The sequence below is a fragment of the Ailuropoda melanoleuca genome, chromosome X, assembly GCF_002007445.2.
Source record: "Ailuropoda melanoleuca isolate Jingjing chromosome X, ASM200744v2, whole genome shotgun sequence".
NCBI classification, from domain to species: domain Eukaryota; kingdom Metazoa; phylum Chordata; class Mammalia; order Carnivora; family Ursidae; genus Ailuropoda; species Ailuropoda melanoleuca.
In genome coordinates, this window is record NC_048238.1 from 20,829,695 (window position 1) to 20,844,738 (window position 15,044).

The window sequence follows — 15,044 nt, forward strand, 5'->3', positions numbered from 1 at the left end:
GTTATTTCATTTCACCTGGTATTTCTCAGAGGTCATACGTTGCCCACTTCGGATTAGCACAGAACAAGTGGTTAATATGTTCCTCAAGACTACGGCTTAATTTACCATGTTGTGTCTGTGAGCCAGTCCCTGGCAAAGGCAGTAGATTTCCACAAGTCAAAATTGGGCTCATAGTATGGCAGTATATGTTAAACAGTTTTCAGAAATTGTTTAACTTCTTAACTACCATGGACAGGTCCCAGTTAGGAAGCACAGTACCACTTTTCCCAATTAACGGTGCAAATTGTCAAGGGTGCATAGGAATTTGCAATTTGACAAAATCAGTTTTTTGACAGCAGGGGTAATCAGTCTGCAGCTTCGCAAGTAGTAATCTATGATCGAAGTGGCAGGATTTATTCTGAATTATAAAAGGTATGTATGCTATATGAGAGGGACAAATAATTGGTATGATACTCTCCTCCTATTCACCCCCCCCCGTTCTTTAAAAAAAAAAAAAGCTGCTTGATACAGAAGTTGAGAGTAGGGAATACACTCTGTTTAGAGTGATCTCCTTCACTCCCCTCACCAGTAGTAGTAGTCATTTATTTTCTCTTCTGTTGCAGTATTCTGACAAGTCCCTGTACACCCAGCTGTGCTTTTACCGGTACATTTTTGATGCGGACTGTGCACTGGAGAAACTTATTACCGATCATGGGAAAGGTACGTTAAAATACTGTAATTACCTTTGAGTTTAAAGTGGAAATTTGCATCATAAAAGCCAGACCTACTGTCAGGCTGTTCACGCAGCATCACACCGCTGTCTCAGAAGCAGGCCGTGGGGGCCCTTGTGAGCACAGGCTTCCCCTGCATGAGGGGCGGCGGTGTAGGAATCCCCGGCTTTGGTCCCCACAGGCTGTCTCACATTGTTCTCTATTAAAGCAGGGCCTTGGGGGAGGAACAGTATAAAAAGGACTCTTTAAATGCTATATTTTGAAAATGCTATTTTCTGTAGAGTTTAGTAATTGTAATAAAGTAAGCATAGTCAACGTGATCATTGGACCTACAAAAACCAGACATTACCACAGAAAAATAGACCTGGAGTGTGTTTCTGCTGTTCACTAAAAGCCTAGGTTCATTTTGAAAGAGAGGCATGGGGTGGAGTTCTTTTATTGACTCCATCCTAAGAGAGCGTATCTGCACCTTCGCCCAGATGATTGGGTGCTGCCTGTAACCCTCACGCAGGACTTGCAGGCACGTGGAGTTTAATGGGTCTGGGAAAAGCTTTGTTACATAACAAAGTATTTGAAAATGTCGTGACAAGTGCATGTTTCTTTTCCCCTACCTGAAAATCACATTGACAACTTTTCTATGACCTATAAAGAATAAAAAAGGCAAATTTACACATTTTCTTATTAGTTACCTGCCAAGTGTTTATGTTGTTTGTCAATGAATATTGATTCAATATTTTGTTGGTCAGTATTAAGGCTGGAGGAAACCTTAAGGACATAAAGAAACCTAAAAATACTGCTGGATCTCTTCCTGTAAATATCCATGCTGCCCTTGATTTGGTCTTAACTGTTTTCAGTTCTAGTCATAATTGACCAGTTTTTTTCCATCTACAAGATAGGCTAAAAATTATTTTTTAAAGGTCTTGACTTACTTGGTTTTGCTGTCCTTGGATGTAAAACAGTTTACCGACTGATGGAGTTGGTTCAAATATTAGTTTATTATTTTTGGATGTTCACCAAGAACTTGGGCTATGGCATATTTTCACTGAATTAGTAAAATTTATGTAATGTGAAGAAAAAATTTCTTCTTTTCATTAATAACTGAGTTTTTTTGAACTTCTATTCATGGGTGTCTGGCCCATGTTTATCTACAGTATCATTAATAGATTTTTCTCTTTTACCCTTAGAGGCCTTTCCTTAAAGGCATTATGAGTTGAGAGAATTATGTACAGATTCTCTGATGAGTACATTGTTTCTCTCTGGTTTGTTACCTCTTTCTGGGTATCAGTATATTAGAAGTTGCTCCCCCTTTACTTCTTTCTCAGTCTAGCCATTTCAGATTGTTCCCTAGATATCTTAGACTCCAAGGCGATGGACTTCCCTTCCAGACATCTCCAAAATTCTTATCTGAGGTGGCTGAATCAGTCTTTCATGATTAGCGGTTTTCAAAAAGTCCATTGACTCTTGGAGACATGTAGGAGTGATCTGGAAAGTCACTGGAGACTTACTCCGGCTTTTTACAGGAGTATACATTGCTCTCCCGGAAAATAAGAGGGAATAGAATAGCTACTTAGATGCTTTTTGCTTGGCAAAAGGGGAGAAGTATTGACAGTATCTATACCCTCACACAATTTACTGTGGTTCCATTTCACAAGTTTAAGAGTTGGGATACTTTTTTTTGTCATTTGCTTCTAGTAAGTACACTATCCAGGAGTTCGGGGTCATATCAGGACTACGTGTAAGTTATTGAAAGGTTCTTTTACATGTCAGAAGGCTAAAGAAAATAAGAGAAAGATATTAAATGTATGTATCACAGAAGTAACTTCATGAAATGTCCCAAGAACCTTTCATTTTATTTATGGAATTTTAATTATGAAACTATTTTTCCTTTTAGCTTCTTTCTTATTTATTGTTCATAAGTTACACTCTAGAAATGCCTGGACTAGTTGAAATTTACCTGCTCGGGGTATTTGCAGATCACTCGGTAACGTTAAGAGGTATTAGGGTATTTGTTAGTAGGGGGATATAAACTGAAACTCTGGGTTGTGCTTATCTATATTCCAAGATCAGAGGTTTACTGACAAGTGACATTTGATAAGGTCCCCCTTAAAAGTCAACTGGGGTGGGGCACCTGGGTGGCTCAGTTGGTTAAGTCTGACTCTTGATTTCTGTTTAGGTCATGATCTCAGGGTGGTGAGACTGAGCCCTGCTTTGGGCTTGGCACTCAGTGGGGAACCTACTTGAGATTTTTCTCTCTCTCTCGATCCCTCTACTCCTCCTGCCCCCTTGAAAAAAATTAATTGAAAATCCATGGGATCCAGAGGGCAAATAGATTTTTTCATTTTGGACCAAGGCCAGAACACCAATAGATGTTACATCAGAAGTCCTGTGAAGAGTGACAATCATTACACACAGTTACATAATTGAGAATGGAGTCTAAGTATTGTCTGTCAACAAGTGCCCTGGATTCGGCATGTGAAGTATTTACTGTAGACTCTTCTTTACTGTCCATACTTAGTAACATTTCCTTGACTAAGATTGTTTTACCATTTCCCTTTGTAAAGCCCGTATTTTAAGGGTTGTAACTGGATGGTGGTTTAAATTTTTTTGAAACTTGGCCATTTGACTTTGGAAAAAATCACAAAATTATTTGAAAGAAGTTTATTTTTATGGTAAAAAGTAGCTCTTGTCAAAGCTTTTTCCTTTGCTTTGCTTTCAAACGAAGGTTTACAGGCTATTAGTCCATAATGTGAATTAACCCCATTTGGTATTTTTCCTTACCTTTAAAATGCTCCAGGACTGTTACTCACTTTGGTGAAGTGTTTACTGCATATTCACTGTGACTACATAACATTTTAAAAATCTTATTTCTGTAGGACTTTGGCTTTATTATTGTAACTGCTCCAGAATGTTACACAGATGGCATAATAGATCCAAAGGCAGTTTTAGAGAAACATAGTGGCAATGTATGAAGTAAAAATCCATTTCCACAATGGCATCACATAATGGTCCCATTTGACTGCCTCATCCCATGGGGCCTTGGCCGTTGTACGGATAAGTGAACAGTTTGGGGGAGACATGAATCCATTCAAATCTTGTTCCAGTTGTCTAAATTAGGTCTGCGGTTGGGGCGCCTGGGTGGCACAGCGGTTAAGTGTCTGCCTTCAGCTCAGGGCGTGATCCCGGTGTTATGGGATCGAGCCCCACATCAAGCTCCTCCACTGGGAGCCTGCTTCTTCCTCTCCCGTTCCCCCTGCTTGTGTTCCCTCTCTCGCTGGCTGTCTCCATCTCTGTCGAATAAATAAAATATTTTTTAAAAAAAAATTAAGTCTGCAGGAGCAAAGAGAGTCTTTTGGTTTTCTCCCCTGAACTTTTAAATTTTGTTTATTCAGCAGTGGTAAACACAGTACAGACGTATTTTCACTTATGTGTTGAGTGCCATCCCAGATGGCCAAGGTTCCCTGCTCTGGGGGAGCTTACAGTCTATCAGAGACAGCTTCCGCAGCAAAGTGTGATAAACCACCATTTTGGTCAAGTTGTTACGGAAGCAACGAAAGGGAGCCACTAACCACCTTTGTTTTTAGTAGACTATTTTTTAGAGCAGTTTTAGGTTCACAGCAAAATTGAATAGAAGGTATGGAGATTTCCTATGTACCTCCGCTCCCATACAGGCACAGCTTCCCTCATTTTCAATATGCCCCACCAGTGGCACATTTGTTACACTTGATAAAGCTACGTTGACACAGCAGTATCATCTACAGTCCATAGTTTACCTTAGGGTTCACTCTTGGTGTTGGACAAATCCATAATGACATGTATCCACCATTGTAGTATCATAGTGTACTTTCACTGCCCTAAATTCCTCTGTGCTCACCCTACGTATCCTTCCTTCCCCTTCCCCACTAACCCCTGGCAAGCACTGATCTTTTACTGTCTTTATAGTTTTCCCTTTTCCAGAATCTCATATATTTGGAATCCCATAGTATGTAGCCTTTTCAGATAGGCTTTTTCCACTAAGTGAGATGCATTGTAAGTATCTTCTGTGTCTTTTCTTGACTTGAATTTCATGTGACTTTCATGACTTGTCTTCTTAATGCTGAATGATATTCCATTATTTGGATGTACCACGTTTTAAAAAATTTTTTTTAAGATTTATTTATTTGAGAGAGAGAGAGAATGCAAGTGCAGGGAGGGGGAGAGGGAGAGAATCTTTAAGCAGACTCCCTGCCAAGTACAGAGCCTGATTCGCGGCTTGATCCCACGACCCCAAGGCCATGACCCGAGCCAAAATCAAGAGTCGATGCCCAACTAACTGAGCCACCCAGGCACCCCAGGGTGTACCACATTTTATGTGTCGATTTACCTTCGAAGGACACCTTGGTTTCCAAGTTTTGGCATTTCTGAGTAAAGCTGCTATAAACATTCGTATGCAGGTTTTTATATGACCGTAAATTTTCAACTCCTTTGGGTAAATAATAAATAGCAAGGAGTGTGATTGATGGCTCATATGGTAAGAGTATGTTTACTTTTGTGAGAAACTGACAAACTGTCTTCCAATGTGGCTGCACCATTTTGCATTCCCACTGACAGTAAATGAGAGTTCATGTTGCTCCACATCCTCCCCAACATTTAGTGTTGTCAGTGTTCCGGATTTTGGCTAACCTAATAGATGGGTAATGGTTTCTCGTTGTGGGGTGTTCTTTGGTGGGGGGGGGTGTAGGGAGAGAATCTTTTTTTTTTTTTTAAGATAGAGGGCTGGGGGAGGGGCAGAGGGAGAGAGAGAATCCCAAGCAGGCACCATGCCCACTGAGGAGGCTGACATGGGGTCTCACAACCTGAGATCTCATAACCCTGCGATCATGACCTGAGCCAAAATCAAGAGTTGGACACTTAACCAACTGAACCACCCAGGCCTCCTGGTATCTTATTGTTTTAAGTTTCATTTCCCTGATGACATATGATGTGGAGCATCTTTTCATATGTTTATTTGCCATTTGTGTATCTTTGGTGAGGTGTCTTTGGCTCATTTTTTTAAACTGGGTTGTTTATTTTTTTTAATTGTTGTGTTTTTTGGGAGTTCTTTGTAGGGATGCCTGGGTGGCTCAGTCATTTGTGCGGTTGCCTTTGGCTTGCTTGGGTCATGATCCCAGGGTCCTGAGATCAAGTCCCGCATTCGGCTCCTTGCTCAGTGGGGAGCCTGCTTCTCCCTCTGCCTGCTGCTCCCCCTGCTTGTGCTCTCTCTCTCTCTCTCTCTCTCGCGCCCTCTCTCTCTCTCTTTCTCTCTGACAAATAAATTTTTAAAAAAGAAAAAAATGAGTTCTTCGTATATTTCGGATAATGGTCCTTTATCAGATATGTTTTTTTGCAAATATCTGCCCTCAGTCTATGGCTTTTCTTTCTATTCTCTTGAGCACTAATTGCCTTTTAACTTCACCGTTTGATTTTACCATATTCATAAAACAAAACGAAACTTTTTTTGTGTTTCTGTTTTCTTCCCAGATACTTATCTCCTCTTATTCTCTGTCAGCTTTTTGTAGTAGGATGCTATATTAGTCTGCAATGCCTGCCATAACAAGGTACCACAGACTGGGTGGTGTAAAAAACAGAAATGTATTTCCTGACAGTTCTGGAGGGTAGGATTCTGAGATCAAGTTGTCAACAGGGTTGATTTCTTCTGAGGCCTGTCTCCATGCTTTGTAGACAGCCGTCTTCTCCCTGTCTTCACATGATCTTCCCTCTGTACACGTCTGTGTCCTAATCTTTTCTTACAAGGACACCAGTCTTGTTGGTTTAGGTACCACCCTGGTGACTTCATTTTAACATAATTACCTCTTTAAAGACCCTATCTCCAAACATAGTCACATTTGAGGTACTGGAAGTTAGGACTTCAACCACCACCACCACCACCACCTTCCCAGTATTATTTGGTGGGAGGTGGGACACAATTCAGCCAGTAACAGATGGTCTTCTTGGTGAATTTTTCCATAGACCTCTTTCAGCATGTTGCGTTTGTCTCTGTCAGAATTGAAACACCAGGATTTAGGACTCTGCTGAAGAAAGGATTTGGAGCTAAAGTGTAAAGTTTAGCAAAAAGGTGGTGCTGTAACCTTAGCCTTATGAAAAGCATCTGTCAGGAAGCCCAATTTCTCAATGGAGTCTCTTTAGGCCTAGAAGGACTGTTCTTCAGGTCACCCCTGTTTCTTGCCAAAGGATGTAGGTGGCCACAGCCCACCAAGCAGTGCCTGTGAAGATTGCTCTGCTCCTTCACTCCTGTCAGCGAGGTGAAATCTTACTCACTTTCCTTCTCACGGTCCTCACAACAACCCCGTGAGGTGGCAGTGGATACTCCCCCATTATATTGATGAAGAAATTGAGTTATGTAATACGGGCTTCCTTCCTTTGCATTCCCATTGCACCCTTTAAGTACCCTTCTCACAGGACTTAACCTGAATTGTTTTATTTGACTTTCTCTTCCACTGAGTTCATTGAGGCAGAGGGTTGTATTTTGTGTATCTGCACTTTGCCCATTGGGGCCAGCTCACTAAATTTTCAGTGAATGAATTTTTAGTAGAAAATAAGACCGCACAAGCAGTTTCAAGGATATTGGAGTGGGGCGTCTGGGTGGCGCAGTCGTTAAGCGTCTGTCTTTGTCTCTGGTCGTGATCCCGGCATTATGGGATCGAGCCCCATATCAGGCTCCTCCGCTATGAGCCTGCTTCTTCCTCTCCCACTCCCCCTGCTTGTGTTCCCTCTCTCGCTGGCTGTCTCTATCTCTGTCAAATAAATAAATAAAAAATCTTTAAAAAAAAAAAAAGGATATTGGAGCAATTAGTCCTAGGAGGCAATTCTGTCAGTGAATGGAGGGCAGTGTGCATTAAAAATTCTAGATCTTCCTATATCGCTTGGCTTGACTCAAGTGTGCCGTGAATTAATGTAACTGAAGTTTCTTAGACATTTTCAGATTGGGTATCTGTCGTTTCAGCTCTTTGCAGTTTATACTGAAGACAAGTGCATTGTTTCTCCCATTTTGCTGATGCCAAATTTGAATTAATCAAAAGAATGTCATGAGCCAAACTGACTGCTCCTCACCCACACTGCCACGGGGCCCTGTTCTCTGCTCACCCTCAGCTAGATACACTCATGAAATGTAGTAATAATTGTATTACTTCATAGAAAATGAAGACCCAAAAGAGAGACAATAGCTAGTACTGAAAAGTGAAGGAATCGAAAAAATTGATGTATTTTTTAAGCGAGAAAATTAGAGTTTTATGGAATAAATTATATGCTTTAATGTCTTTGGGAATTTGGAGATTTCTGAGGGTCTCAAGACAGATCCCTTTTCAGTGTTGAGAATTTCCCTTACTTTCCTGAACTGCTGAAGTGAAAGCTGGAGAGTTTTATTATTGCTGGAAGTACTGAAATAAAAGTAGCAAAGAGCTTCTAGAGTCCTCTCTAAGCCAGTTGACAGTCTTAGAATTTACTTTGTTAAATCCTCGCAAGGCATTAAAAAGAAGGCTGTGTCAGAGAGACTGGTCCAGTTCTTCTTGTGCCACTTTTTTAAGCCCATGGGTTATCCTGAAAAAATTGTTGTCAAATTTTAGAAATGATCCTTTTTCTCTGTTTTTATTTTATTTTATTTTTTTTTTAAAGATTTTATTTATTTATTTATTTGACAGAGATAGAGACAGCCAGCGAGAGAGGGAACACAAGCAGGGGGAGTGGGAGAGGAAGAAGCAGGCTCATAGCGGAAGAGCCCGATGTGGGGCTCGATCCCGTAACGCCGGGATCACGCCCTGAGCTGAAGGCAGACGCTTAACCACTGTGCCACCCAGGCGCCCCGTCTGTTTTTCATAACTAGTAACAGGTAAAGCACACACAAAACAGCTCACTCCTACCAGATACATATAAAAGGGGAAAGAAGTTCAATTAAGCTCCAATCCACCCTTCTTTAAATTATATTTCTTTTAATTGTGAAAAAGTTTTTTTAGAAAAATAGATTTGGAAATCGGTAACTTACAAACTCCATTTTTCTTTTGTTTCATTTTTTTACAAATAATAAAAAAAAAGACCTGAGGTGGTTTTCTTTTTTTTTAACTATCCCTTTAATTAGTTCAAGTGACCTTTCATCATAGGAGACTAATATGGCAATTCAGAATATAGTTAGCTCTCTTTATGATTATGAAATGATTGTAGAAACACATAAAGAATTTTGATAATAGAAAAAGTGGTTCATATAACGCTGACCTTCTGAGGAGGGTTGTTGCTGATGTTATTAGGGCGTAGTTTTCATATTTAATGATTTAGGGAAATACAGTATGTTGAAGTCCAACACTAATCATTATGATACTAATTTGTAGCTTGTATGCAAGGTGGAACAATTAGTAAGGAATACTGGAATTGTTCACAGTTGTCATCTCTGGGTGGATTAGAGTTAATTCCCCTTTATACTTGTATATACTTTCTAAATTATATAATCTGAGCACGTACTGATTTTATAGCAAGAAACAAATTATAAACACTGAAATTTTACAAATATTGTTTTACAGAACTTGAAATAATTACTCCAGTAATTTAGCAGTTGAGGGAGAAAATACCATACAGAAGAACCCAAGTCTGCTTTTTTCTCTGTGCATTTCTTCCCCAAGTCAAACCGAAGACCTTGTTACTCAGAATGTGATCAGTATACCAGCAGCATAGGCATCACCTGGGAGCTTGTTAGAAATGCAAAATATCGGGGTGCCTGGGTGGCACAGCGGTTAAGCGTCTGCCTTCAGCTCAGGGCGTGATCCCGGCGTGGGATCGAGCCCCACATCAGGCTCCTCTGCTATGAGCCTGCTTCTTCCTCTCCCACTCCCCCTGCTTGTGTTCCCTCTCTTGCTGGCTGTCTCTATCTCTGTCGAATAAATAAAATCTTTAAAAAAAAAAAAAGAAATGCAAAATATCAGGTCCTCCCCAGACCTTCTGCTTCAGCATCTGCATTTTAACAAGTTTCCCAGGTGACACCTAGGCACATTAAAGTTTGAGAAGCACTGATAGGAGACACTCTTGCTCTTAACAACTAAAGCCTACTCCCATTTTATTCATCCGTTGGTTAGGGCCATACTTTTGGCAAGACTTTAAAATGACAAGTATGCAAACTACAGAAGGCCTGCCCAGGTTTACGGTCGAATTGGCATGACAGCTTGGTTGTTTGAAATACATTTTGTAATTAAGCTTAAAAAATGTAACAGCCTGAGAAGGGCAAGGAGAGGGGGCAAAAAAGCAAGGAAGCCTGAGTTCTTCCGCTTTGTTTCTTCTTAACTAAGTAAGAAGAAAAGTAAAGAAGTAAATTAAAGTTTTCAAAATGGCTTTCAGCTTCCCAGGATCAGTGCCTTGTAAAAGAACGGGAATGCAGTTCTACCCCCACTTCATCTCAGGGCTGTTCTGTATGTGCCCAGAGTGGCAGGCACCCAGCTGCCACATTCTGGGCCTCATTACAACATTGGTCTAGCACGTTTGTAAAGACTTCAAGGCATTGAAATAGCATTCTTTTGACTTGAAAACAAGATTCTGTTTCTTATATTTTGCTACTATAAAGTTTACTTTGGAATTCACTTTTCCTTGTGTTGCTGACTTTTCTGTTCGATTTTTATGCTCAGTACAAGAATGACAACATTGATAATTTTCCAGTGGCAGCATGGAGTTTCATACTGCTTTGTTTTTCTCTCTCAGTATTGCCTATTTAGTTTTTGTTTTGTTTTTTTAACTAAAGATGACTTTGCAATGTGACAGAAGAGAAACTACATTTTCCAGGAAATTGTCACCATAGTTGCTTTGCCCGTAAGTGGAAGTGTCTTGTCTTCTGTACATTTTCTGTCATCTTTAGGATAGCTAAAGTACTGTATGAAAGTTGCCATATATTTTGAGCAGCAAACTTGCGGATTCTGATAACGTTCCTTTTCTTTGAGCCCATTTCTGTAAATAGGCATTTAACGTTTTGCACTTTTATGTACATATGGACTTACAGGCATGCTATGATAACAGATATATTATTAGTTTTATAAAATCCTTTCCTGTTACATCTTTTCAATGGGCAGGTTTCTTGTCTCTTTTGTAGTAGCAAGTACAGCAGTGCAAAGGAGGGCACCAATGTTGCAGTATCTTTGTGACTGCTCTGTGGTTGATGATCCTCATTTGCAAAACATTGTCATTTTTTGAGTGTTGAGGGTAGGAAAACCCGATAAGATTTTTTCTCGTGTACTTTTTAAAAATATACTTCTATCACCATTGAAGGAAAAAATATTAAACAATTTTCAGGCAGTTAGACCATAATGTGAGCTAATCACTTTATTTTGAAGAAAAGTATTTTTAAACAGTTGAGCTAGCGAATTTACTTTTAAAATGTATTGTGCTTACACAGTAGATGGTTTTATTTCCATGATGTTTTTTACTACATAATTATACATCTTAATTACGTAATTACTATCATAATTATTATGTAATTGCATGTACTTCCACTAATTACAAAATCAGGAAGTGTAATTATCTAGTAAAAACTTTATGAAATTTCATGCACTAAAAATTATTTAAAAGGCTATTCCAGTGGTCTACTGGAAGGCTTTCCATGTTTAATCTTAGTCCTGACTTTAGTTTAGAACTTGAACGCACAGGCCAGGACAAGAATGACAATTACAGACAGACAAACACAAAATTGAATATTGTGATATAAGTAAGATGGCCTTTGTTCCTTAGGAGTTAAAGCCAGGGAGCATTTGAATTTCTTTGTGATTATGGAGTTGTAAAAATAACATCTTTTCTTTGAGGTAGGTATCACCAAAACTGTCAATGGAAAGGGCAGTTTTTTTCTTAGGAAAGAATTGATTAATAGAATTGAGAATCAAGGAATTTAGATTACAAAACAGCCAGGCTTTCTGTAATTCCTTAATGTGAATGGCTTATTTAGCAATCTCTGTCTTTCAAAGCAAAATAGTAATAATGTCATTATTATTATTTAAAATTGTTTCTTTAGTTTGAAGAGGGCTTTTTTTTTTCCAGTTTGTGTTTATATTTACTGAGATAGGAGAAAACATATCAAAAGAGCATAATCTTTTTCTACCACTGCTTGATGTCAAAAGCAGCTTTGGAGACATAAACATATACGCACAAACGTGTAACATCAGACCCTAAATAAAGACAGAAGGTTTAATTCAATAAAGCTATGATGCCTTTACCATTCAAAACGACATATAAATTGCACAGTGAAACAATAGTCATGACAGCAAATTAGATATGACATCTAAATTACACTACAAAGAGAATTCCCAGAACCATTTTTGGTCTGTAGGAGTCTATTTTAGCCCAGGTTTAAAACCCAGTCTAGAGATGGCTTTATTGTCTAAGTAGGGTAATGTTGTAGAAGACTAATTGGAGGTTGGTTGAATTAATTGCAGATTAATTAGGAGAAAGGGCTTATAATACTCATGGCAGAGAATAAAGTAAATCCTTTAAGTATCATGATAAAATGTACTATAAGTTTCAGGAATATTAAATTATCAGTATTTGTGTAACATCTATAATAATCTGTTATAACGTGACTTAAAGCAATTGGGGTTAGATATAGTTATACTAAATTTTCCCCTCAAAATTAGTGCTTTTCACCGGAAATGTATTAGATCAGCTACTTACAATGTATAATCAGTTACTTCTTTTAAAAATGCAACCTTCAACATTAAAAGGTCTGTAGTCTTAGAAGCAGATGACATTCCTTTTTTTTTCTTAAATATTTCTAAAGAAGCACTCTGTAGTTTTATCAGTACTGACTTTGTGTCCTTTTTAAACCAGCTCTAATTTGTAATAGATGTGGTTAAAAAAAAAAAAAAGTCCGTGAAGAGATTAAAAAAAAAAAAAAACACCAGCCCCACTTGCTTCAAGTAAATTAGAGGATATATAGTCATCCATAATTGTCTCATGCTCTCAGAGATGTTTGGGATTTAAGTAGATTTGGCCTGACTTGTATTTTTCTCTAATAGTCTGGGATTATTTTTAAACTGCATACCCTTGGGGTGCCTGGGTGGTTCAGTTGGTTAGCGTCTGACCCTTGATTTCAGCTCAGGTCATGATCTCAAGGTCATGGGATCAAGCCCCATGTCAGGCTCCACACTCAGCACAGAGCCTACTTGTCCTTCTCCCTCTATTCCTCCTCTGCTCGCATTCTCTCTCTCTCTCTCAAATAAATACATAAATAAATAAAATCTTTTTAAAAAGTAAATTGCATACTCTTTTCTTCTTGGGCATCCTTGCTCATTGACCTAGCCCTGAATTTAATGTCTCCATCATTTCTTAATTGTATTAACTCAGTTGTGGTGACATTTCTTCTCAGAAGTGCTTATACTCCCTCCATTGAGATAGGAATTACCTCTCCTGCATCTTCTTAGTCTTTTGCTTCAATTTTGGTTTTTACCAGCTGCATGTGCCATACCAGAATAGTCTTTCATGATTAAAAGTTAAGTGGTTTTGCTTAGTCTTTCTCTTCTGACTACAGTGCAGATTTATTTTTTAAACTGACTTAATGTTTAAATTGACTGGGTTGTTTTGTTTTGTTTTGCTTTCTTTTTTTATTTTTATTTTTTTATTATATTATGTTAGTCACCATATAGTACATCCCTAGTTTTTGATGTAAAGTTCCATGATTCATTACTTGCGTATAACACCCAGTGCACCGTGCAATACATGCCCTCCTTAATACCCATCACCAGCCTATCCCATTTTGCTTTCTTTTCATGTAAACTGGCATATGTTTTCATTACCCTCTGTAATTCTTTAAATTTTTCATCATTATCAAAGGGAAACAACCCTAACTTTTGAAATTGAATTGTGTCCTTGTAATGGCTTCAGTTACCCAGTAGCCCCAGGCCCAGATCTGGTGTTGATTTGCACGTGATTAGTCAGCGCTCATGATTAATTTTAGGCTGTACTATGGTGTCCATATAATAGGTGCTACCCCTCATATACAGGGAAAACCCATCATCAATTTGACTCATTCTTAGAGGACTTCTTCCTGTAGTTGTTATGAATTTATTCACATCCATCAACATTCTCTTACCTTGTGACTGATAGGACTAGACAGAATTAGTAGCCTGCCACTGAGCTCAATTGAATTAACTTTGATTGCATTCTGCCCATATAAAGGCCCTGGGAAACCTTTTTCCCCTTGGTCTGTGAGCCATGCTGACCTTAGCACCATCCCTTAGAGCTTAAGGCTTTCACCAGCTGCGCTCACAAAAAGATGGGTTTGCTGGCTGATTTTAGACACTCATGTGCTTTGGTTGATTTAAGAAATTATTGTAAAACCAAATTCACAAATAGGATCATAAAATCAGGTCTGTATGTACGTCTGGTTTTCTGTTTCTCTCTTCTTCACACCTCACCCCCAAGATTCATTCAGCGGGTGTTGCTGTGCCTCTGCCTTGTGATATGTAAAGGGCACAATGTAAGCAAGACCTGGGTCCTGCTGTAGACGTAATAATACTTGTGATCCTTTTCTTATTCATGTAGTCACCCTCTCAACAGCTACTTTTTGTAGAGCTTTACTTGTTACAGAGAACACTCCCATCCCTTATTTTTTACTTTTCCCATTAGATAGGGTAGTTGACATTTTTCCGATGGAAAAACAACCTCAAATGGATGAAATGACCCTCCTGAGGTAGCAAAGCTGGAGAGTGTCAGAGCTCAGTGTTGTTTCTGCCGAGTGGCAGCTGAGTCACAGCTGCCCTTTTCGTAATCCAGGAGAGAAACTTCAGCCAGAAGGCAAATGACTACTACATGGGAATGGCTCGGGAAAGTTCCCAGTGGAGGTGGAACCTGAGCTCAGCCTCAAAAAGTGGGTGAGACTGTAACACGCACAGATGGAGGCGTGTAGTTTGAGACTAAGTTTTGTCTTTCTTGCTATTCTTTAAGTGCTCTACTGCTTATCCAGCTTTTACAAAGTAAAGAACATCGTTTGACAAATGCATGATGATTTTAAAACATATCTGAATTGGAGATTTGGTCAAAAAGCACTTATTAAGAGGCTGGCTTATGTGAAGCTTTAAACCCAACACTGGAAGCTGGGAGGCTCTTGTCTCTTCACTCCCCACCGTAACCGGTGGTGGTACTTTGAAGGAAGTTGACTCCATCCTGTAGGATACATCTGTCAGAAGTGTATCAAAATGTTTTCCTATCTTAAATAATTTAACTCAGAATATAATAATGTAAGTATTTTGACATGAAAATGTTACATACTGTGATATATCCACTTAGCTTAAAACAGATGTCTTTAACTTTGAAAGAAAGAAGTATGGCAAGACAAAACAAAACAGA

General features: G+C 39.0%; 1 protein-coding gene across 2 annotated transcripts in view; it reads left to right on the forward strand.

Annotated features, from left to right (window-relative positions):
• POLA1 (DNA polymerase alpha 1, catalytic subunit) overlaps positions 1-15,044 on the forward strand; it is a 293,771-nt gene that overhangs the window by 224,665 nt on the left and 54,062 nt on the right. For both annotated transcript variants that reach the window (XM_011234119.3, XM_034648774.1), the window contains exon 36: positions 603-699. In XM_011234119.3, the coding sequence (XP_011232421.1) occupies positions 603-699 (97 nt within the window). The remainder of the gene's footprint in view (positions 1-602; positions 700-15,044) is intronic.